At 41.2% G+C, this 23934-nt stretch overlaps 1 protein-coding gene across 2 annotated transcripts in view; it reads right to left on the reverse strand.

The window, feature by feature from the left end:
- The window catches only part of pde4ba (phosphodiesterase 4B, cAMP-specific a), a 155621-nt gene that overhangs the window by 81421 nt on the left and 50266 nt on the right, over positions 1-23934 (reverse strand). The window contains exons 1-2 of one of the 2 annotated variants that reach the window (XM_083767487.1): positions 16875-16982; positions 66-260 (exon numbers count right to left, since the gene is read on the reverse strand). In XM_083767487.1, coding sequence (XP_083623613.1) covers positions 66-260; positions 16875-16975 — 296 coding nt within the window. In that variant the 5' untranslated portion in view covers positions 16976-16982. Of the gene's footprint in view, positions 1-65; positions 261-16874; positions 16983-23934 lie in introns of those variants that run through there. The other variant, XM_083767486.1, reaches the window with a different exon arrangement.

The raw sequence follows: 23934 nt of genomic DNA on the forward strand, positions 1-23934 counted from the left end.
TGTTTGCCCGTTGGTTTGCAACGTTGCATATCTGTGTGAGTGCGAGTGTGAGACTGTGTGCTCACAGTTCAGAGGCGATGGATGAGTTTCGGGACATAGACTTGGGCGACAGGTCGTAGTCGCTGTCTGAGCGGTAGAGGAAGGACTCTCGGCGCTGGTTGTGACCCGGGAAGTTGGTGTGGAGGACCAGACCAGAACCCGGAGAGGCCTGGGGGTCCAGAGGGCTGCAGCTGGCAGACGGGCCATTCTCCACATCAAAACTGCAACGCAGAAAAACACACAGATCGTTTGGAAAGATTAGATTTGTCTCTGGCTTTTCGGCTTGAGTTGAGCAGATGAAACAGGATTAGACTGTTTTTAGGGTCACATGGGAACTTCACAAAAGAGCACCAGCATGCTCATATTGTGTAATTGTGTGATCACTGGTACTGACCTTTAACAATAGGTCAACTCTATCTTGATATTATTTAGCATTATATGGTATTGTATGGTATTGCTGTTATGTTTCATGGTGGGCAATTGTTGTAGGTTGTGAGATAATTTCAATCTATGCAAGGTACAGTATGTCGTCCAAGGCTTATATCTTCTTTTCTTCTTCTTCAAATGTAAGCTTATTGAAACAATCATGGACAATTAAAATTCCATTGAAACTGCAGCAAAATCATAAACATTCAAAAAGGATTAATGTATGTAATGCCTTGTACGTCACCCATTCTTGAGATAAGGGACAAAACTTTTTTCAAACTAGATTTTTTCTTTTTTTAAGATACATTCAAATCAAATAGATGTATTTGTAGACACAGGTCTCAACTACCAATCTTGAGAAGGAACAGGTTTTTCGCATAACATTTCTTTCTAAAATGGGACATTTATGCACTTAATACCTGATTCATGTCAACTCCGTCAGACACACTAAAATCCCTTTTAATTGAATTTGATAATTTCAACAATAATATAAAGTCCTCAGTTATCTTATAATGGCTTTCAGTAATCAAGTTAAGTAATACAATTCTTTTAATATTGTTTTGTTCCAATATCACACTATTATGAAATATCCAATTTCTCAAATCCATATAGCCTGTGCAAAGGCAAACACCTTGAAGACCTGCTTGAGGTGAACAGTGAGCAGTGAACAGTGAGCGAAAGACTGAAGACAGAAGATCTGCCTTCAGGACTATCAGGCAGGATGTGCAGACACTGAAGGCATCAGTGTTGTTCTGTGTCCCCAGCATGTCAACCAAAGCAATGTTACCAAATCAAAGAAGCCTTCACCTCAAGTCACCTGGGGCTGGGTGAGCAATCGTATCCTGTATCTAGTCTCACAACTAAATACAGACACTTGGCCAGACTGCCGTTTGAAAGGGTCAAACCCTTCATCCTGATTGGGGAAGACCACCCCACCTAATTACACCAACCGAACAAGTGAGGTTGGGGCCTCCAGGTGGGCCAGCAGCCATCTGCACAAGACTGGGCTGGACCCTGCAGGAAAGCAATCTCCAGCCAAGACAATGTAAGTTGACTATAACAGAGCCCCAGAACACAGAGCTCATGAGAAGGATGGAGAAACACTGGCAGGAGGCCACCAAGATACAACGCCACACTGCAGTGGCCAGTGAAGTCAAAATGTGCGTCTGTACCTGAAAGCGACAAGTCAAAGGCCAGAAAGCCCACCTCCTTTTAATGTCCTGTCAGTAGCAACTCAACCTGCACCTGAAATAAGCCCTGACCCCTCCCAGAGAAAGTTCATCCTTGAAAATGTAATGATTAGTCACCAGAATCAAGATCCTTGGTGGTCTAAAACTTGAGTTATTGGTAAAATAACAGCAGGTTGGTGGTCATTTTGAAAAACAAGGGCTGCCATGGTCACAGGACAAATCTAAATAGTACCACTGTATTCCTCATCTTTTAAAATGTATTATTAGTCGCCAGAATCAAGATCCTAGGTGGTCTAAAACTTGAGTTATTGTAAAATAACAGCAGGTGGCGGCCATTTTGAAAAACAATGGCTGCCATGGTCACAGGACAAATCTAAATAGTACCAATGTATCCCACATCCTTGAAAATGTATGATTAGTCACCAGAATCAAGATCCTAGATGGTGTAGAACTTGAGTTATTGTAAAATAACAGCAGGTGGCGGCCATTTTGAAAAATGGCTGCCATGGTCACAGGGAAAATCTAAATTGTACCACTGTATCCCTCATCCTTGAAAATGTAGTCTTAGTCACCAGAATCAAGATCCTAGGTGGTGTAGAACTTGAGTTATTGTAAAATAACATCAGGTGGCGGCAATTTTGGAAAATGGCTGCCATGGTCACCACGAGACAAATCTGTGATGGCCCTATAGCCAAAAATGTTCCTTAAGGCATGCTCTAACTGTGTGCCAAATTAGAATACGTCCCATTATTCAAAAACTATCATTTTATTGTTTTAGGAACACTTTTGTCAACTCCATCAGATACATGTCAACTCCGTCAGACACAAAACCTGACGTCTGACGGAGTTGTCAAAATGTCATTTGTTTTCATCTTAACCCTCTGTAGTACAATGTAGCCATTTTGTTTTTGCTTCATTTGTTAGCTAAACCTAACCCTAAACTAAAATAATAAACATTATTTTGGAATTCTTAACAAAGATCATAATAATGTCCTGACGGAGTTGACATGTAAAAGCTGTGACCTCATTGATATCAACATTGTTTGTTTAAAATATCAAACAATTGAATGCTTGTCAGACCAGGTGCTCCACTGTTGCAACAAATATAAACGGGACTTGGAAAAGGAGTCTTCAGGCTAAATCTGTCGAAATATATTCTGATTAATTTAAGACTTTTAAAAAACCTGACGGAGTTGACGGGAGACGTGGGACACACATTTGATATGAGATATCTAATGGAAAATATAAATTAAAATTAACTGTGTATATTGTTTGCTATGTTGTTGACAATCTACTTTAATTTAGTATGTATATTTATGTGATTGTGACAGTATTAGACACTTTTTTAGCAGTTTGAAATTGTGACCACTTGCTGGGGACAGGCTAAATACAGGCGTTTTTGGGTACAGTGCCTGCTTTTAACTAATTCAGATGGCATATGAAAACAATTATAATGAAATTAATGGCATAATAATACACAACTGTATTACATTTAACTTTGCAAGTGCTTTTATTTTTATGAATTAATTTATTTTTAACATAAATATAAGGCTCTTATGTGTGGGACATGTTTTTTCCACTTTTGTCCCTCATCTCAAGAATGAGTGGCTACCTTCTTCCATCACAAAGATTATTTAGGATTATAAAGCCCATCCTTCCATCACAAAGATTATTTAGGATTATAAAACCCCACCTTCCATCAGAAAGATTATTTAGGATAATACGATTATACGATTACGATAATACGATTATCTTGTCTTCTACTTTTACCCTGTACAACACTTTGGTCAATCTCATTTTTAAATGTGCTTTATAAATAAATTTAGATTTGATTCTTAACAACTCTCTTATTAGGTTATTATTGTTAACGAAATGTAACAAAAGTAAGAGGCAGAGGAAACCAACTTTGCCTTTTTTATTATTATTTTGAAAAAATGATAAATATCTACAAGCTCACAACATGTCGATGTAGATCGGCTAGTTGAACTATTCAAAACTTATTTTCAAAATAGTAAACACACACACACACACACACACACACACACACACACACACACACACACACACACACACACACACACACACACACACACACACACACACACACACTACAGTATGTTATTCGATAAATGATACTGTTAGATGATAATACTAGATGATACTGCTCCTACTTTACATTCAAAGCACACCTTCACAGTACATAGTTACTCATTTTGTGTTGATGATTTATTGAATATGAAATAGAAAATGTGAAACCTGTATGGATGGAGGCATAGATGAATGAAGGGATAGCTAGTTAGAGAGACGGATTGATGGAGGAATAAACAAAGGGGCTGAATAAATGGAAGGATGGATGAAGGCATTGATAAGGAATGGATGAAGTCATAGTGATGATGCCAGGAGTTTTACTGTTCTCTATGTAGCCAAAAGACAACGCTACCCATTCCGACAATGAATACAAGTTCAAACACTTAATCAAGCAAGAACACACAGTTAATTTACAAGCTTATTTTAAAAGCAATTGTTCAAAAGGCAACGATGAATGTAGGCTATCCTTTTTTTGGCATAATGAGTGAGTGTCCGCAGGGAGCCTGGTAGGACTAACTGAGTCATACCAAAGACTATAAACAAGACTATAAACCGGTACCTGATGCCCTGACTGAGTCATACCAAAGACTATAAACAAGACTATAAACCGGTACCTGATGCCCTGACTGAGTCATACCAAAGACTATAAACAAGACTATAAACCGGTACCTGATGCCCTGACTGAGTCATACCAAAGACTATAAACAAGACTATGAACCGGTACCTGATGCCCTGACTGAGTCATACCAAAGACTATAAACAAGACTATAAACCGGTACCTGATGCCCTGACTGAGTCATACCAAAGACTATAAACAAGACTATAAACCGGTACCTGATGCCCTGACTGAGTCATACCAAAGACTATAAACAAGACTATAAACCGGTACCTGATGCCATGCGAGAGTGCGGTCTAGCCAACACCAACTTGGAACTGAATCAGCATGGGCACACTTGAGCCCAAAGGAAGACTGGGGCAAGCTTTTCCGGGAATCTGGCCGACGCGGCAACCTAGCTGCCTCGTAGGTGGAGCTTCTTTTCCATCCACCAGCTGTCTAAAAAGCCGGAAAAGTCGTCGGGAGTCAGCTTCCTTTGGCCGCGGCCTGTCGGCTCAAGTGTGCCCAGACCCAATCACTGCCCTGCTGTAACTCTCCTTAGCTCCTTTCCTTAGCACTCAGCATCAAAGGTTGGATTGGGGGTAAGTCCCTGCGACATACAGGCCCATCAAGCTGCTTCATGCTACACAAACAGAAGATAGGCTTCTGATCTTTGGGCCACATGGCTCAGGAACCATTGGTTCGCAAGGCTACTTTACTTACTATTGTGTTTTTAGGCCTGTTAAAATTAAATGTGATTTTCAGGACAGGAGAGGCACGAGGGTGGAAATATTTGAAAAAAGCACTGGCCCAAGAGGGGCTCCATCAGAAATATTGCCATAGCATGCATACAAGTTATTGGATGTTGTTGCCTTGGCAGGACTGACAAATAATTGCCACGCTGGGGGTCCCATGTAGTGAGTCCGGTATTGTCCTGGGAGTGTCGAGATACGAATGGGAAACGGGTTGCTGCTGAGGCGGCGTGGAAATCGATGATGGCGGGGGGTTGGGTCAGCATGTGGCCGAATTATGTGGTGATCAACCTCGCTCGATCAATGACACTGGAAGCCAAGTATGTCATAGCTGGAGAACGAGAACGTTGTGGCTGGCTTCTAGCGTTGCGCGTCAAATGAGGAGGAATTGCTTAATCGTATGGTGGAGAAAAACGGGGAGCCAGGGCTTGCGAGTAGCGCCGCATACCTTAGCATAGACATAACGAGGTATAAATACACCTCACTGATTGAGGAGAGGAATCAGGTTGAGTGAGGGAGGAGCGAAAAGATGGAAGATGGAATCAGGTTGAGTGAGGGAGGAGCGATAAGATGGAAGATGGAATCAGGTTGAGTGAGGGAGGAGCGAAAAGATGGAAGATGGAATCAGGTTGAGTGAGGGAGGAGCGAAAAGATGGAAGATGGATTAGAATCAGGTTGAGTGAGGGAGGAGCGATAAGATGGACAGGTGACAGGTGAGCAAGGAGAGGAGTCGTTATTTTGAATCAGGTGAGTAGAGAGAGATTTATCAGTTGAGTGATCAGATTAGCGAGGGATATTTGATCCTGCACATGAAAAGCATCTTCTAGTTACAGTACAATGGTTTTCAATGTGGGGTGTACCTGGGGTCCCCAGCTAAATGTTGCTAATGGTTCGAGATACCAGGGTTGTGGCTCTTTCGGAGCGGGAACTCTGGGGGGTAAAATACTAATTTGTCTATGTTTTTTTTTCTTTTTTCAATTTGACCCATATGTGATTTGTAAATGTTATGTTAATAAAGGAACTTTGAACACAAATTGATGTTTATCTCTGTCATATATATATATATATATATATATATATATATATATAAAATAACAGTAAGGATTTTACTATTAGGTCCCAGAGACTAGGCTAATGCATGTCAAACTTGTGGGTCCTCAAAAAGGTTGAGAATCACTGGTCTAGTTCTCATGTCTGTTTCCAAGCTCCAGCCAGGAGGAAGTGACATGTGAACCTCCCTTGGTTCACATGAAAGGGGTCTAGTCTTAAAGGGACACTTCACCCTTTTTGCAAAAAAAATATATGTTAATGACGTTTAAAAGCTTTAGATCACTTTCTTGGGGGTATTTATGTGTGTAATATGTGGTTTTAGTTATTTTAGATTGTAGCAGTGAGCCTGTTGTCTCTGATGTCATGGACACTGGTCTCACTACCTTCCTGGACTACAATTCCCATAATTCTTTGGTGCACTGCTCCTCCTTGCGGATAGGGGGAGAGCTGTCTTACTGAGACAACATGTAGTCCAGGAAGGAAGTGAGCCCAGTGTCCATGACATCAGAGACAACAGGCTCACTGCTACAATCTAAAATATCTAAAACCACATATTACACACATAAAGACCCCCAGGAAAGTGTTCTAAAGCTTCTAAACGTCATTAACATATATTTTTTTCCAGTGTCCCTTTAAGAGAATCGGACTTGAGTTAAAACTGTACTTTGACAGTTTCCCCCGGTCTATACCAAATCTCTTCGGCAAAAATAGTAGTTTTACAAGCTCCCATTCTGAGCTTGTAGATCTGCTATTTTTGGCGAATGTTTCCCGCAGAATGTGGCTAAAACAAACAGACATCACACATCCACCCTAAAGGCTCGCTCGTCACTACACATTCAAACAGACATTGAAATCCAAGGTAGACAGCAAAATCCTGAGTATAAATCTGATGGCTATTTTGTTAAGAAGGTGCAGATGTTAGTCCTCTGCTTTTCCATTTGAATCGTAATCGTCATCATGAAAAAAAAAACACAAAACTACAACTACAAACTACAAATCATTGAAACTGTCCAAAGAATTAAATATATAAATGATCTCTATGAAAGGGAGCAGTGGTGTGTGTGTATTTAGTGCATGCATGCCTGCCTCTATGTACTATGCACTTTAAGGTTGATTGCATCTGCGGCCCCGAGGTCATTTGACTTTGTGTGTTCTGATCACGTGTGCACTGTGCAGACGACTACATTTAAAACCACGGCAAGCAAGCCTCAACGACCACAATGCGCGCACACACACACACACACACACACACACACACACACACACACACACACACACACACACACACACACACACACACACACACACACACACACACACACACACACACACACACACACACACACACACACAGCTGGCCATCGTCTTTTCTCTTATCTCAAAAAGAAAACGGAAAGCCTTCTAGCAGCGACTTTGTAGCCAAAGATGACAGCTCCCCAAACACAGGAAAGTTCAAGAGGTTGACGTCACAAAGACCAAGTGTCCCCTTTAGTACAAAGGAGTGTCTCTCCCAAGATCCATCAAGCACAGGACCTGATACAGATATAGATAGCAACACTTAATTTGCTAAGACTGATATTATGGTATCATTGCTTTTTAGCACGTATGAAGCACACAGTAAAATCTTCAGTGGTAATTTAACACTGAAAGTGTACAAATGGATGTGTCCATTTACATTCTCAGAGTTACAAATGGAAAAATTTATACTCATGATTTGACTCAATTGACTGTGTAGCCTTCAATCATGTTTAACCCTGAAATACTGTCCAGGGAATTGCGGTAACAGTGTCTACCATGACTGTTGTTCATCATTGCTAATTGAGCATAAAAGCTCCCGAAAGGCTGGTTGCAAAGAAACATAATTGCATAATAATAGGTTTTTGTTTTGGAACACAGAAGTAATTTGGCCTCTATATGTATATGTATTTGGCTTGTAGTACAGGAATAACAATAAATCCTGGGGGGAAATATTACTATGAGGGAATGTCCAGCTGCTAAGTATAAAGAAATGGTGTTGGAACAACTGATTTTCGGGAGGTTTGATCAAGCAAAAGACAACCAATCACCACCCTCCTGCCACCGTCAACTCCACCCTGTGCCACCCGTGCCAACCACTCACGCACCTCCAACCAGGCCGACCACAATAGTTTCCAGTTTCTACACATTTCGCACAGAGCACGCCTCGACCCCCAAGCCAAAGTATCTGGGTCCACAACCCCTCGAACCCCTCAATCCCACCATCGCCCACGTCTCGTGCTCTTGACCATCTAAGCCGCACCCCGCACGCTTGCGTGTGGCGATGACCTTAAATGATCACGCCGGCACCTCCCAATATTATTCGTGCCCCTGACTATCTAAGCCGCACGCTACACGCTCGCGTGTAGTGATGACCTTAGATGTTCACACCAGCACCTCTAATGGCATCCGCCGCCCCTGGCCATCCAAGCCGCACGCTACACGCTTGCGTGTGGCGATGACCTTAGATGACCATGCTGGCTCCCGTAACGTCCTTCCATGCCGTGGCCGTTTATGCCGCACGTTCCATGCTTCGCATGCTATGTGCCCATAAACGACCAATGTGAAGTAGGATTAAAAAAAAGTGCTATCTTATCACATTTCACCTATTACGTCTAGTTGATAGAACACATTTCACTACCTCTACCTCTGTAGCAGTGATGATAATATAATCTTGTGGATTATTACATATAAATGTTATGGGACATTTGGGAACTACGTAGGAAGCTGTCTAGACTGCAACACATTAAACATATGGACAAAGCTACCACATAACTTATAAATGCTGTTGGGTGTTTTATTGGACATTTTCTTGTATTTGTAACAAGCTCAATCTAAGCTCGATCTAAATAACCCCATGAACCAGCGGAATAACGCCCTCTAGCGTGACGTCAGACTTCAGAGCTAAATCCCACCACATGCACAACAGCATCTGTCAACTTTTGGAGAAAGAACACGGATGATTTACAGAATCCAAATCGTTCCCAGATTATATCATGGAATTAACTTTTGGACTACTTTTGAGGGGATTTAGCAACGTGTGAATGCGAGTTAGAAGGCTCAGCCATGTTGATGTTGAGTGTAATGACGTACAGTGTGGATGGTATTACGGTACATGGACGCAACAGTGGGTGTCAGAGCGGTTTGAAGTTGCTTTTCAATGATAACTTCCCACTATTTTCCTATTTGTACTCGGTGATGACATACAGTACAGCAGCTGCAAGGAGTCATGTTTATACAGTAGGTATTATGACCATGAGAGCTATTGGGAAGTGATTACTGTGAACTCAGGATGACCTCTGGTGCGACATCCTTCCTGTTAACATCCTGTGACATGAGTCATGGGCTGATGTACATACTTACTTACTGACTGACTGACTGACTGACTGACTGACTGACTGAACAAACGAATGACTTAAGTTGAAGTAGTTGTAGCCTTTCTTTAAATGATCTCAATTATCTTTAAGTGAACAAATTAAAGGATACATAGACATACAGTATACAGAACAACTCAAATGCATTGGCTACAATCTGATATATTATCTACTGTACCTTACACTAGTCTTTCCTTTGGGAAAAGCTAAAGTTGAACGTACAGATTTGGAGTAAAAAAAAAAAGGATAAATTGACAAACAAAGAAAGGGGGAGGACTCAACCAAATGCAATGTTTCTGAGAAATGACATGTCTGTCCTGCTATGACAATGGTATTGTTTCAAGGTAGAAAGGACTGGAGTCACTGAAGGGAGTTACTGGAAGCAATGTGAGATAATCCAACATGACAGCATTCGCTGGACAATGTGCTTTTTCTAAAAGAAAATGTGTGTCTGTTTAATAAAAATCCACCGTAGACATGTTATGAGCTACTTCCTGTTAAGAAATTCCTTGCAGATTATTCTTCTAAGTGTCAGAGTTTGGAAGCAACCTCCTGCTGCCCACTGCATTACATGTGCAAATTCAAAGCAGGGATGTTGAGTGATATCCAATGAGCACTTCCAAACACTAAGAAAGAAAATAACCTGCAAGGAATTTCTTGACAGGAAGTAGCTACGGTGGAATTGCAGCTAGAAAGAGGATAATTAAAGCTTTTCGTACAGCTGCAATGTTGGTGGGTTTGACGTTGTTTAATACAATCAGAACGGACTTTTGTATTTGGGTGAATGGGCTGTCAATGGGAAATAACACATAGTAATAACATAGTTACCACCTTGCTGGCAAGATGGATGCAGTCTGCAACTCTGCATATGGTCAATGCATAGACATTTTGGGGTCCTTGACATGAAAATGTTGGATAACCACAAGCAGCCTGCTGTGTGCTGGACTGCTGGTACAGCCGTTAAAGAAAAAGTTGATCAAATAATTACTTTCCTGTGATCATATCAGCTAGCAGTAGCAAAAATATAAAGTTGAATTGTGTGTGTGTGTGTGTGTGTGTGTGTGTGTGTGTGTGTGTGTGTGTGTGTGTGTGTGTGTGTGTGTGTGTGTGTGTGTGTGTGTGTGTGTGTGTGTGTGTGTGTGTGAGGCTGTTTATGCACTTGAATGTCTTCCGCTGCTTGTTCTGAAGAGTGGAAACCAGGGTCTGGCTCTGTGTCTGGCTGTCTGGTACAGTAAGTGGTAGTCATGGTTACAGCTCCTGTTTGTCTCAGTGCTACCCTCAGTGTCAAACGGAGGTTTCTTAACAATTGGGACCCTGCTAAGATTGTTTTAATTAGGCTCTATTATTCTCTGAGGAATTGCAATAACCGTAAATGTTGCGGAAATGAACAACAAAGGCCTGGAATGGAGTCAACAAGTTCACAACATCAATGCTAGAATGAACTAGGTTCTTATTTCTTTCATAAATAACCACTGTTTTTGGGCATGTCATTATACATAGGTAGGTAGGCAAACAAATTAAAATGTATCGTCCAAAATGTTAATCTTCTGGAAGTCTTGTGAGATGAGACTTGGCTTGTGTTTTGAGACACAGCCTTCGTATCAACACTACTAAAGTCAGTTGGGACACTACCGCTGTAGGAATATCTGCAAAAATATATTTTTTTGAGTGGATTTAATAGGCGATAATAAATCAATTAAACGCTCACATTCTAAGCTGCGGGAGGTGGACAACAATGACCAATATGAAAAATATCAATTGTACTAATCTGTAGAGGATAGAATAACATTAGAATACTCGTTGCATAATAAATACAAAAATACAAAAAAACACAGACATACAGAGTGACCATCATTGATTAATGGAAAGAAAGAAAGAAAGAAAGAAAGAAAGAAAGAAAGAAAGAAAGAAAGAAAGAAAGAAAGAAAGAAAGAAAGAAAGAAAGAAAGAAGAATTAATCCTGAGGATATCAGTGAACCAATATATTTCCCCAACTCTGGCCCTAAAATGAAGGGCAGCTCGATTACCTTTTACAACCCAGGCCCCAGTGGGACATTTCTCACGGAGGGATTCATCAGGAAACTGTCTTTTTTCCATCACAGAGCTTGACATTTAGCTGAAGGTCTATTTTGGGAATAGACCTCCTGATCATTTCCTAACATCCATCTATGCAGGCGGGCTTTTGGAACATGCACCTCCTTCCGTTTCCAAAATGATGCAACTCTCAAACGGATTACAACAGTATTACATCAATTCCAGCTCTGAGGAATTGGTTTAACCGGGGATCTTTGGCGGGGATATTGGGGGTACAATATTGATGACATCAAATCAAATGATCAATACCCGAGAAATGTCCCACAAAGAAGACGTCGACCGGTCTTTTTATAGGTCGCCCGGTCGGTCCGAATGCATTTTTAGCGGCCGACGTGAAATACGTCGGCCGGCCGGTGCGATGGGTCGGCCGGTCCGTAGGTGCGTCGGCCCGTCGTTTGATATGTGGGCCGGTCTGTGATTATGGACCTTTACAGGTCCATTTGGTTACATTTGTAGACTCTTGGATAACAAATGAAGGATTTACTGTGTGTGCTATTACTGTGTAACTATTAAAGTAATTAAACAGTTCACAACTCTCTTTGAACAGAACAGGGTAAAAGGTCACTCAAACACCAACACTGTGATCCCAACTGTTCTTTTAACTTTGTATTTTCAGAAAAGTCACCTATGGACAAGTGGTGAAAACTAGCACTCGTGCTAACACACTGTAAACGATGCATCTACAAGTTGTACAATTGTGCAATGAGCAATGTGATTGTTATGTCCATATCAAATAAATAAACATAAACTGTCATACATTTACCATCATCATCACCTTTCCTTGTCATCAGCATCCCTTAATGATTAAAGCCACTATATCATCAATCATTATCATCATCATTGACGTCATTATCCTCATTTCACAGTAGAAGTGCTATGAACTTGAACTGTGAGCAGTCACTCAGAAATCATAACAAGTCCGCACCACAAACCACCAGAAGACATACGCGTGCTATTCCCATTTCCTCTCTGTTTACGCCGCGTCACCATAACGACACTGTACATGCAGTGGCACTGTAAAGAAAGCACTGCCAAACCGTGAAGCACTCCACCCCGTGGGCAAGCAAGCCCAATACTTCCAGTTGTTCTCAGAGGTCCTGTTTCAGGGAGCTTCAAATGGGTCTTCGAAATGCAAAACGTTGTTTCAAAAGGCCTTTTACACTGCCAATGGCCAAGTTCATGGAATTAAAGGTGGCTGAATTATTCCATGCAAGGATCTCAGCCATGCAGTGGTGCATTGGTTCTCAAAGAGCGTTTCAGGGACCCTGAGGGGGTTTCGGGGGTCCCCAGCTAAACTAGCTGGTTATCTTTAACAGAATTACATGTACATCAAATTATAACTAGAGAATGTAGAGTTTCACTGCACTATGCCAGTGGTTCTAAAGGTGGGGCTCAGTGTTCCTTTAGGTGGTTGCAGGTCTGTAACTCAGTGTACAAATGGAATCAAATTGACCCTTATGGGCTCATTGGTCTTATTGGCTCATTGGTTCTATTTTATGGGGTCCTTGAAATTAAAAAGATGATGCCCCTCATGTTGTTTGCATCTCTGGGTGCAAGATAGTAGAGGATCAATTTATCTAAGGCAGCATCAATCCCAAATTTAACAAAACTATCCCACCGCTGAGAAAACGTAGGCATTCCATTGGTCCACAGGACTTGACCCCCACTGTATTGTGCCACTCTAAAAGGTCAATAGAGCTGTGAATGTTATTGTTGTGCCAATACATGTATCCTGGTCACACGGTTCATATATCCAGTTAAACCCATCTCTCTGGGTGATTATCTGTGTTGATTTTTGGGTGTGAGAGTAATTTTCTCACACGTACAGACATACCATTATGTACACAGACAAAGGTCATAAAGGTGCAACACAAAATGTCCATTCACAACATGCTTGCAGCAGAGCTCACTCAGACATGTTACTACCAAACCTACTAAAGTGACACAAACGCACACACAAATGAGTGGAAGAACTCGTTTCATGTAGATTAGCCTAATTAACTGTTGTCACAACAGACACACCTCTCCCTGCACACCTGTCCACCTAAGAAAACGCAGCGACAAGCAAATTACAGTACACCAGCTGTAAGTTCTTTACAATTAGCCAGGACTTTCCACAGGAAATCCAGTACTTTCCACAGGAAACCATGGGTCTCAGGGGTGGCTCTACCCACCTATAGGCACGGGAGATCTAAGCTGCCTTACACTTAAACCCAATATGAATTGCGTCACGTTGTTTGGCCAGTATACATTTATCTTCACACAAAACAAATACAGGTAACCTTGTGAAGGTTACCTGAAGGCTGATCAACATCCATCTCAGCCGATTCTTCAAAACAATTCTATTCTATTCTCATTGTGGTGCTGTATTTTGGTCTTTCCTATGAAACTACATCTCAAATCTTGTAACGCTGTGAGACTTGGCAGTTTGCTCTGTCTGTAGAATAGTCTGCCTTTCCTTTTTTTATGGTCTGCAGCCATACTTCACCACCGACAATTCCCACTGAGCCAAGCTTCAGTCCGGTAGGTCATCCAGGTTTGGACCTCCAGTATCCTGAATTACTTAAAACATTGATTCACAACCTATGGGCCAGGGACCACTGGTGGGCTGTGAGGATATTGCAAGTGGGCTCCACAATAGTTGGCAAAACTATATATATGAATTAATTATAACATTAAAGGATTTGGGTGATTTGGAAAAAACCCCGGTCTGTCCCGGTAACAAGATGTGCACATGCACGCACTACAGTGGGGGGACACGCAACAGGCCAACAGCACGCACACCAAGGCCCGCCCCCGCTCGATCATGATTGGCGGAAGGCCCCTATCTATCCTGATTGGATGAAGGCTCTGCCACCTAGCAAAAAAAAGGTTTTTTTTACCTCCCTTGGGGTTAACTGGGACAGGGAGAAACTCCTATGGTCAGCACACTCTCTAGTAGGGAGGATTATCACAACAAAACAAAAACAATAAGTGATATTTGAATTAAGTGAAATCTCTGAATATACCTTTAATATAAAAACATTAATAAAAAAAGTAATTGGATTTCATTTCTTTAAAACCTTGAAAATGAGTTTTCATTGTGATACTGATAAATAGGAAATTAAAGTGTACTACTGTATGTTCAATGATCCAAGCGGGGACACAATAAATAATTGATTGTGTCAATGAATTGATTGATCATTAAAATAAAGATGCTCAGAAAATGCACGCCGCTCACCCATCTGACCACCAAGGCTGCCATGATACAGACCCTGTCAGATGGGTGGGCCAGGAACACTTTCCAGATTTTCCAGATGACCCAGAAAAGGTTGGGAACTTTTTATTATTACGTTTTATTAAAAATAAAATATTTTCTTGTTTTCCTTGTTGCTTGCTTGTTTGTTTTCTGATGCAATGTCACATCACGTCAAACCAAAAGTAAGCCTTTTGGTAAACTAACCCTAATACAGACAAATCCTTTACTTAAACAACCATGTTAACATTGTATAAACACTCAACTGCAAGATGACAGAACACAGATGTGGGATGCAGGCAGCAGGCCAAGTTTAATTCCTATTTAGGTATAATATGTTAGGTTAATTTAAAAGGGATGAAAGAACCATATTACACACAGAAAGGTCTTGTACAAGTCATCCCCTCTCATCTAGAATATTGTGTTAAAAAACAGACAGGATGTCAAATAATTGTCAACACATAATTGGCTGCATTAACCTAATCCCGCAGGGCAGGCCCAATAGATCACATCACCAAATAATGTAGTGTGGAACTTCATAACACTGTAATCTACAGTAGTAAAATACTAAAGTGATACTGCAGTGTATAGTTAGCCCAGAATTTACCGTCCAAAGAAGATTTCCCACTGTAAATCTATTGAGGCCCTTAATATAGGTATGGAATCAATGTTTAATGAGCTTGTGCCACTAGCCAATTATGGTCTCTCAATATGGGAAATTCTTCTTGGTAGCAAATCTAACCACATTCAACCTGCCGTTCCTATTTTGGGCATTATATCATATACTGTATAGGTTTCCCAGTAGATCTACAAAACTCAACGCGTTGCATCACGACACGATGTGAACTTGTAGATTGGCTATTTGTAATGTTGTACAACTATGTAGATTTTGGGCTTAAGTGGCTCAGTCGAACAATGGAATCGCTATAGAGGATGAAAAGGTTGCAGACATTTCAATGTCATGGCATTTTATTCTTGGTTTTGGCTTTAGGGCAGTCTTGCTGTCGAACAGGAGGAATCTCACTAGCTAATGAACAGAACATTCTCTACATTCAGACGAGTTGGCGCTGTATACTCAGCTATGTCACAAAACTCAAATTCATTGTAAATTATGTAAAATACAGCACTGCAGCGCAAAACATGTAACTTGAATGTATATAAAGTTTTCTAACACCGACAGACAGAAGAGCTGTTTCACTTTCTGTTGAAGTCACTGAATGTGAAGTCAGTCCATCCTGCTCATCACAACACAGTCACACAGGAGGAATGGGAAGTGTCACTGCACATGACTGCTACTGTACGTTACTGTACGCAAGCAGCCGAGCATGTACTTTAATGACACATCCACCCCCCCCCCCCACACGCGCACACACACACACACACACACACACACACACACACACACACACACACACACACACACACACACACACACACACACACACACACACACACACACACACACACACACACACACACACACACACACACACACACACACACACACAAACATAACTATGTGCTGTATTTAGAGTATGCACATACCCAGAGCACGTAGTCTCTCTCTCTCACACACATACTGTACAGGTACATGCTATCATATCGATGCATACGTACGTACATGCTATCATATCGATGCATATGTACACGGTATATCGGCTATGGACAGAGCTAAAGCAAAAAAATTAAAAAATATATATTAAAGCTATACAGTTGTAGACTTAAACACAGAGTAACACTACTTTAGCCAGCATCATATAAGATCATTAATAACCCCACTCACCTAATGCTTCGGAAGTTCAATAAGAACACAATTCCAAATGTGTATACATTATTTAAGTCACAGGAGCATTCATATCGTAAATATACATTTTGAACAAAGTCTTGCGTTTATAATCCATATGACTTCTTGTTTACATTTCAGACAGACCGTAAGGAAGAATTACTGGAAAAACCACAGAAATGAGCACTACTATACGTATGAAAAGTGTGTGTTGCTGTTGTCATCATCCTGACCTGTTAGAATGGCCATGGTTGGTGGCATGGAGTCTCCTGACGACTTCCTCGCTGAAGTCAAAATGAACCCTGCTTCGGGCACAGGGTGAGGGCCGGTGCATTGCCCCAATTCACACACACGCGCACACACACACACACACACACACACGCACACACACACATGCACACCCTCATGCACTAGGACATACTGTATCGTCACTCTTGGACACATACGTTATGTACTACTGTATCCAACAAACACGAGCAATCTATTAAAATAAAAACTCATCACACACATGCATGTGTGCGATGCATCAAATAAATGCCATCAATCGTAAACTTAACAGAATGATTATACACCGACATGTCACACGCCTCCATCCGCACACATAAATAGTTGAATAAAAACCATCATGCACTCATACGCTTATAACTAAACCTATCCTATTCAGATACTTAACACATAGAGGTCCAAGACAATAAGACATTACCACTGCACTCACTGGTATAATGTTTTGCATGCACCAGAGTAAATATCCAACTACTAAGTCATACATTTAAGTACTTATCACCAATATACAGATTCTCCAATAAAAGATGAGCCAAAGATTTTGAATCATCCATCAGCCATCACTCAGCAGACATCAAAAGCATCAGGCAGGCAAAACAGCGTATAATCTACTGTAATCACTCATATACAGTACATGCAGTATGTATACTGTATAAACACAGGCACACGCGTCACACTCCCAACTCTTCTTACTCAGTCTTTCACTCTTACGCACCCACATGTACTGTACACACACACGCCACTCCTCTGTGTTCCTCTCTTTGCCGAATGCACTGCTATTGGTCATAGGCTCTACTTCCCCCTTGTACTGTAGAATATGTGTGTTTGTGTGTGCATGCGTAAATTATGTGTGTGTGTGTGGAGCTCTGTTCCCCTGGCCCAGCAGAGCAAGGAAGAACATTGAAGTTCTGGAGTGGAATAACTGGAATGGACTTACAATGCATCCATATACAGTAGGACAAGGCTGAACTAGCCTATACCAACTGTGTTCCTAATGGACCGCACGCACGCACGCACGCACGCACGCACGCACGCACGCACACGCACACACACACACACACACACACACACACACACACACACACACACACACACACACACACACACACACACACACACACACACACACACACACACAAAGAATAAGTCGCCGATATGCAAACCTCCTTTACGTTTAGACCTAGACATACACATTCTAATACAAGTCATTTTAGCTTTGGTTCCAACTGGAGACACATTCAAATACAAAACTATAAATATAATATATATAAAGTTACACCAGACCTTAATATAAGATACCATACTTCTAAATATACTATACACCCCAATATAGTACACTACGGCGAGGTTTGTTCGCTTTGATTGTGTCAGTCTAGTCGACCTTAACTGTCAGCGTGTGGATTGTCTGCCTGTGTGTGAGAGAGAGGCAGCATCTGGCACTCTTGCAGGGGGGCACAGCACCTAGCTGATTGGGTTACACACTATATCGGTGCCAAGCAGGTCAGTACCCAAGCCCTCGGGAAACTGACACAGGAACACAGTCGTCATTACTGTACAGTAGGTGGTGGTCTATGATGCAGCACACATACTGTAGGCATAGTATTATAGTACTAAATTGGGATTTTTTTTTCCTAAACCACAATGCATTTATTGTGCCCTATGCACTAGTAGAGCAAGGATTGAGGGAGGCCATCTGCGTCTGCGCTATATTTATTTAAATGAGGCTCAGATGGAAATACCATAAATGATAGTTACATACACAGCTGCTACACAGCAGTGTGCAAGCTACCTGTGTAATTTTGCAACATATTATACGCGGACCCCCATTTTAAGAGATATGCCGGGACCCCCATGCATAAGAGAAGATTTTTATGGCTCTAGCAGTGATTCTCAACCCATTTCATTTCAAGGACCCCGAGTTTGACATGTAATAGGCTACGGACCCCATTTAATGGCATTTCTATCTCTGAGACCCCAATTTATATTATAAAATCAATGTTAATTTAACTCTGAGAGTGTACAAATGGAACCAAATGGACATGGCAAGACATGGCCAAAGCATTTTCGGGGGTCCCCAGCCAAAAACATTTAGAACCCCGGCTCTAATACCGAGTTATAGAGGTGTTCTAGTTTCAGTGGATTTTATTGGATCCTCTCCTGATTTTTTATTTTACCTTTGTTACTGAGAAGCATGATGCTATCAAACATACACGCATAACATGAATATGCAGTATACATTTATTGAATCCACTAACTAAGGAAGTTTAGACATACTGAGACAGAGGGTCTAAGGGGGTCCCCAGCAAAAAAGTATTTAATATAGCATCACAATAATTGTAAACACATCCATTTACAGTAAATGTTAGCAGATGTACAAGCTCACCAAAATTATCAAAAATGTTTGGAAAATGTAAAATTTAGAATTTCTTAAAATAAATGTTCTCTTGTGGGGGCCCCTGGCACAAAACATTTTCAGATGGGGTCCGTGGTCAAATAGATTTTGAGGGTCCTTGAATTGAAAGAAATTGAGAACCACTGCTTTAAATCTCTCTTTCATGAACCTTCATGATTTCAACTGAATACAATTTCTATGGCAGTCTAATGATGTCGTGCACACATGGTATGTTGACACTGGAGTGAGACAAGCCTGTCCTTTGAACGGGCAATGGGGCAGTGAATGTTTTGTTTTGACTAATATATGCTCTGCATATACCCTTATTCAGAGCCATTTACACTGAGAATATAAAAAATATATAATAATAAATAAATAAAAAACGTTTTGAAAAAAGTAGGCATTAAGTTAACAGTTTGACTGTTTTACACGCTTAACCCGCATTTTAATCAACCCCCCTTCACTGCCGAGATTGTTGTATTACCTTTAGAGCATACGCTGAATTATTTGGGCTTTTAATCCGTGAAAATCGAGCGAAAAAAGCTTCCCCCGTTTGTTATGAACGACCGCACCACCCGCCATCTTGGTACACCCGGAAGACGCAGCACAGGAGCCTCCTCCATGAGGCGTTGAACCCCATTCGTTTGCATTGGCCTCAATTTCCCAGAAGCCCTAGCAGCCCACAGCATGTGACGATTTCCGGTTTCGTCATCAAAACAAATGCATCTAGTCTCTATCTCCGCGGCGAAGACGGATTTTCTTTTTATTTATTACATTACGGCGGATTAAACACATAAAACAAAAGGCGGGTCTGTCGTGTATGGCAGCGACAATAACCTAGAGTAATCCATTCCTGGCACGGAAACTGTTTTAACCTACAGACAGTAGAAGTCTGATCTAGAAGAATTCAGTGCATACTTACTTAAAGCTACTAAGTTGGGACATTTTGTGTATAATATAACTACTACAATCTCATTGGTTGGAGGTGGTCTTAATTGTTAGACCCTCGTGTCTGTGAGCACACCAACTGGTTGCCAATGTCAATGAAGTTAGTTGATTCAGATGCATGTTAGTGTCATTGTCCTCACCTCTTCTGAACCCTCAGACTGTGTGAGGGGTGAAAGTATGGCAAAAGTGCAGTATGGCATGGAAAGTAAGTCATGGAAAGTATGGCAGAGAGAGAATGGATGACCACGAGAGGGCGCCATTTCACTAAGCATTGGTTCCATATGTGTACTGCCTAGCTGTATCCACAAGATGGCAATATGTAATTGCTAAGATCTAGTTACCTCTAGTCTGTACTGTGGTCAGAGTGGCTAGATGCAATTAACAGTACTCGCATATTAATTATTTTCCAGTTGCATTCGTGTTTTTGACTCCCTTAATTTGATTCATCAGATTATTATGTTTATTTATTTATTATATTAAATTGATTAATTACCAGTAAAACACAACCAGTAATAAAAGTAACACACTGGTGTGAAGTGAGAGGTGCTCTTATGATCTTATCATCATGTGTGTGTGTGTGTGTGTGTGTGTGTGTGTGTGTGTGTGTGTGTGTGTGTGTGTGTGTGTGTGTGTTTGTGTGTGTGTGTGTGTGTATATATATATATACACACCCTGATATAATGATATAAACCCTGATAAACCCAGACAACGTTGTCTTCAGGCATGATGAGAATCAATCTCAAGATAAATAGACTGCACTCTGAAGTGTACACAGTGCTATGACTGATACTGCCAACCAGACAATATGATTTACAAAAATAGAAGCTCATGTGTTTGTTTCTGACAATTTGGAGACCCGGCCTGCCCGATAAGCACAAACATCAGTGGTGAGTGGTGACAGGATGCACGCACGCATGCGCACACACACACCAATAAGACCACATGTACACAGAGATACAAAGCTAGTAAAAGAGAGAGAGAGAGAGAGATAGAGAGAGAGAGAGAGAGAGAGAGAGAGAGAGAGAGAGAGAGAGAGAGACAGACAAAGCTACAAAAAAATACAAAACAAAAAACATTTCAGAAAGACATGGAGGTGACAAGTGAAGAACAGTAAACTTTCAGAGTTACATCGATCAGCAGCGTCTATGAGTCATGCTTGGTGGGGTACAGACTGTAGTATTGACGTGGTCAAAATTTGACTACGTCAATGGTTATATCTGAAATAAACAATGAGACAACTAATGAGCCCAGACTTAGATGAGACAGCACCTCCTGGGGACTGAACCTACAAAACTACAATAACAACCTTAGCTGCCTGAAGGACATGTAGTCAATTTAGGAATCTGGATTTAGTTAATAGACTACATAACAGGATTGGAAGAAGTGGGGGAGCCATAAAGAGAAAGAGATAAAACATGAAAGAAGGAGAAGGATAAAAAGTGAGGGAAGGGGGAAAAGAGTGGGTGGCAACATGATGTATTTGTGACCATAGTGACTGTGGGAGCACGGCTGTGCATGAAAGAGTAGTGAATGATAAATGAGGGTATAAGACAAGAATAGACATCTAGACGAGGGAGAGAGAAACAGGACTAGATTTTAAAAGCCGCTAGCCACACCCAAAGTGATTTGAACTACTATCCTTAGTGTCCCACACTCTCACTACAGAGGTGGGGTTCATATTATTGGGAAGGGGGGGGGGGGTATATTGTAAGGTTGGCAGTGTAGTGCTAGATAAATGATTAGGGTTCAGGCAGTATGGGTGCACACAGGATGTTTCATGGCAATACACCCATAGAGCACCGAAGTCCTGACGTAACTCGCTCATCCCGACGATTCCCCTGGTTCGCGGAAGTGATTTCTCTATGGAGAATAACATGGGGTGATCTTAATATCGTCTACTATAAGCGTTGTGGTCCAAAAATAAACAAGCTGTCTCGGCGTTATTGTCGGGAAGGTGTCTCTGTATCGTTTGCAACAGTCAGTCACTCATATATGATACAGTCTGCTTCTAGCGAAAATGTAACTAATTCAGTAGCAGTAACATTAGCGTTTTCTCTCAGTCAGTTGATTCTTCATATCCATATGAGTGAAGCGGCCGGGGTGACATGTTTATTTTTCAAACACAGTTGTTATATGAGGCGATCTCAAATCGCCTCAATGGGGATTTCAATGCAACTAAACAAATACATGAACCTGGGGACTGACGCCCTCTACTGAAAGTGACGTCAGACTTCGGTGCTCTATTCGATTTTGAGATATCTTGTGTGCAAGTGGAAATTGTTGCCTACAGTAATTGTGGTGCTAGATGAAAGGTCATGGGGTCACCAAAATCAGTTGGGTCCATCCTCACGGGAACATGAATGTGCACAGCAATTTCCATGACAATCCAGCCAGTGGAACACAGGCTACAACGACAGGATAGAAAAAGAAGAAAACAAGAGGGAGTGAGAGATCTGTATGGCCCTCTTCCTATTCATGTTCAGCTCGGGTGTGAGTGAGCCATCCATAATGGCTGGTTAAACAGGTCATCATGCCTCAGTTCTCCATGAACCTAGCCTAAAGTTATTTCATAAGAACCATTCAGTTCTCCATGAACCTAGCCTAAAGTTATTTTATAAGAACCATTCAGTTCTCCATGAACCTAGCCTAAAGTTATTTTATAAGAACTAACCCGACCACTTTTTGCCATGCATGCCCTGGCCCATTGCTTTAAAAATAAATCACACCTGTGTGAAGTGAGGGGCGCTCTTATTGTACAGTACATCATCATGACGTACATTCTCCATTCATTGTCAATGGGAATGTAATCTTTGTGTAGGACAAAAATACAGATTTGCTCGTCCACATATGCCGTAAATTCTCCATTCATTGTCAATCTGTAGGACGAAAATCTACACTAATAGCCGAATAAAAAAAAGTGTGTGGATAGTCTGAATACGCACTTAGTAACAGGCCCACAACTCATTTTATTTCCTGAGAGAAACAGTGAGACAACAGTGTAGTTTGGCTGTTGTCAACACCTCTGCTCCAAGTGGAGGCTGAGCCCAGAACAACTGCAAAATGGAATGATGGATTGCTAGAAGCATCATTTTATTTTGTCCAAATAATGGATTGTTCAAAAAAGTGGAAAAAAAGGACAGTAAAGGTGGTTACACACTGGACGCGTTTTTCAGGAAAACCAGTGGAGAAACGCCACTAAAAATAAAATAAAAACACACTCTGTGTGCAGGGACCTTACCGTTTGGCATAATACTTTAATATTTGCTGCCCTACAGTATCTTCTCTTATTCCAAAATGAGTGAATTGAAAGTTAAATGGCTCCGGCTTCTATTTCACATCACAAAGGGATCAGAATACGCAAGTGACGTACATACAGTAAGTGAAGGACCATGGAGACATTGTGCACTAGGCGTAAAAAGCAATAAAGGGTGAATCCTGCTAACATACTGTAGTAGTCTAGTAGATGATTAAACTGCATGCTATCATGACTTTTGCTGTTGCTCCTGAATCTTTGAGCTGGTATCAGAAATACACAGGATGAACAGTGTTTCAGAAAGTGAGAAAAAGCAGTGCCAAAGCGATTGTTGATCTGACCATTGCTGGAAAATGAATACGATGTGAGCTTGTACAAACTGAATACGATGGGAGCTTGGACAAAACATATTGTCAGT

The sequence above is a fragment of the Protomyctophum parallelum genome (assembly GCF_964188405.1).
Source record: "Protomyctophum parallelum genome assembly, chromosome: 6".
In the NCBI taxonomy this organism is placed as follows: Eukaryota; Metazoa; Chordata; class Actinopteri; order Myctophiformes; family Myctophidae; genus Protomyctophum; species Protomyctophum parallelum.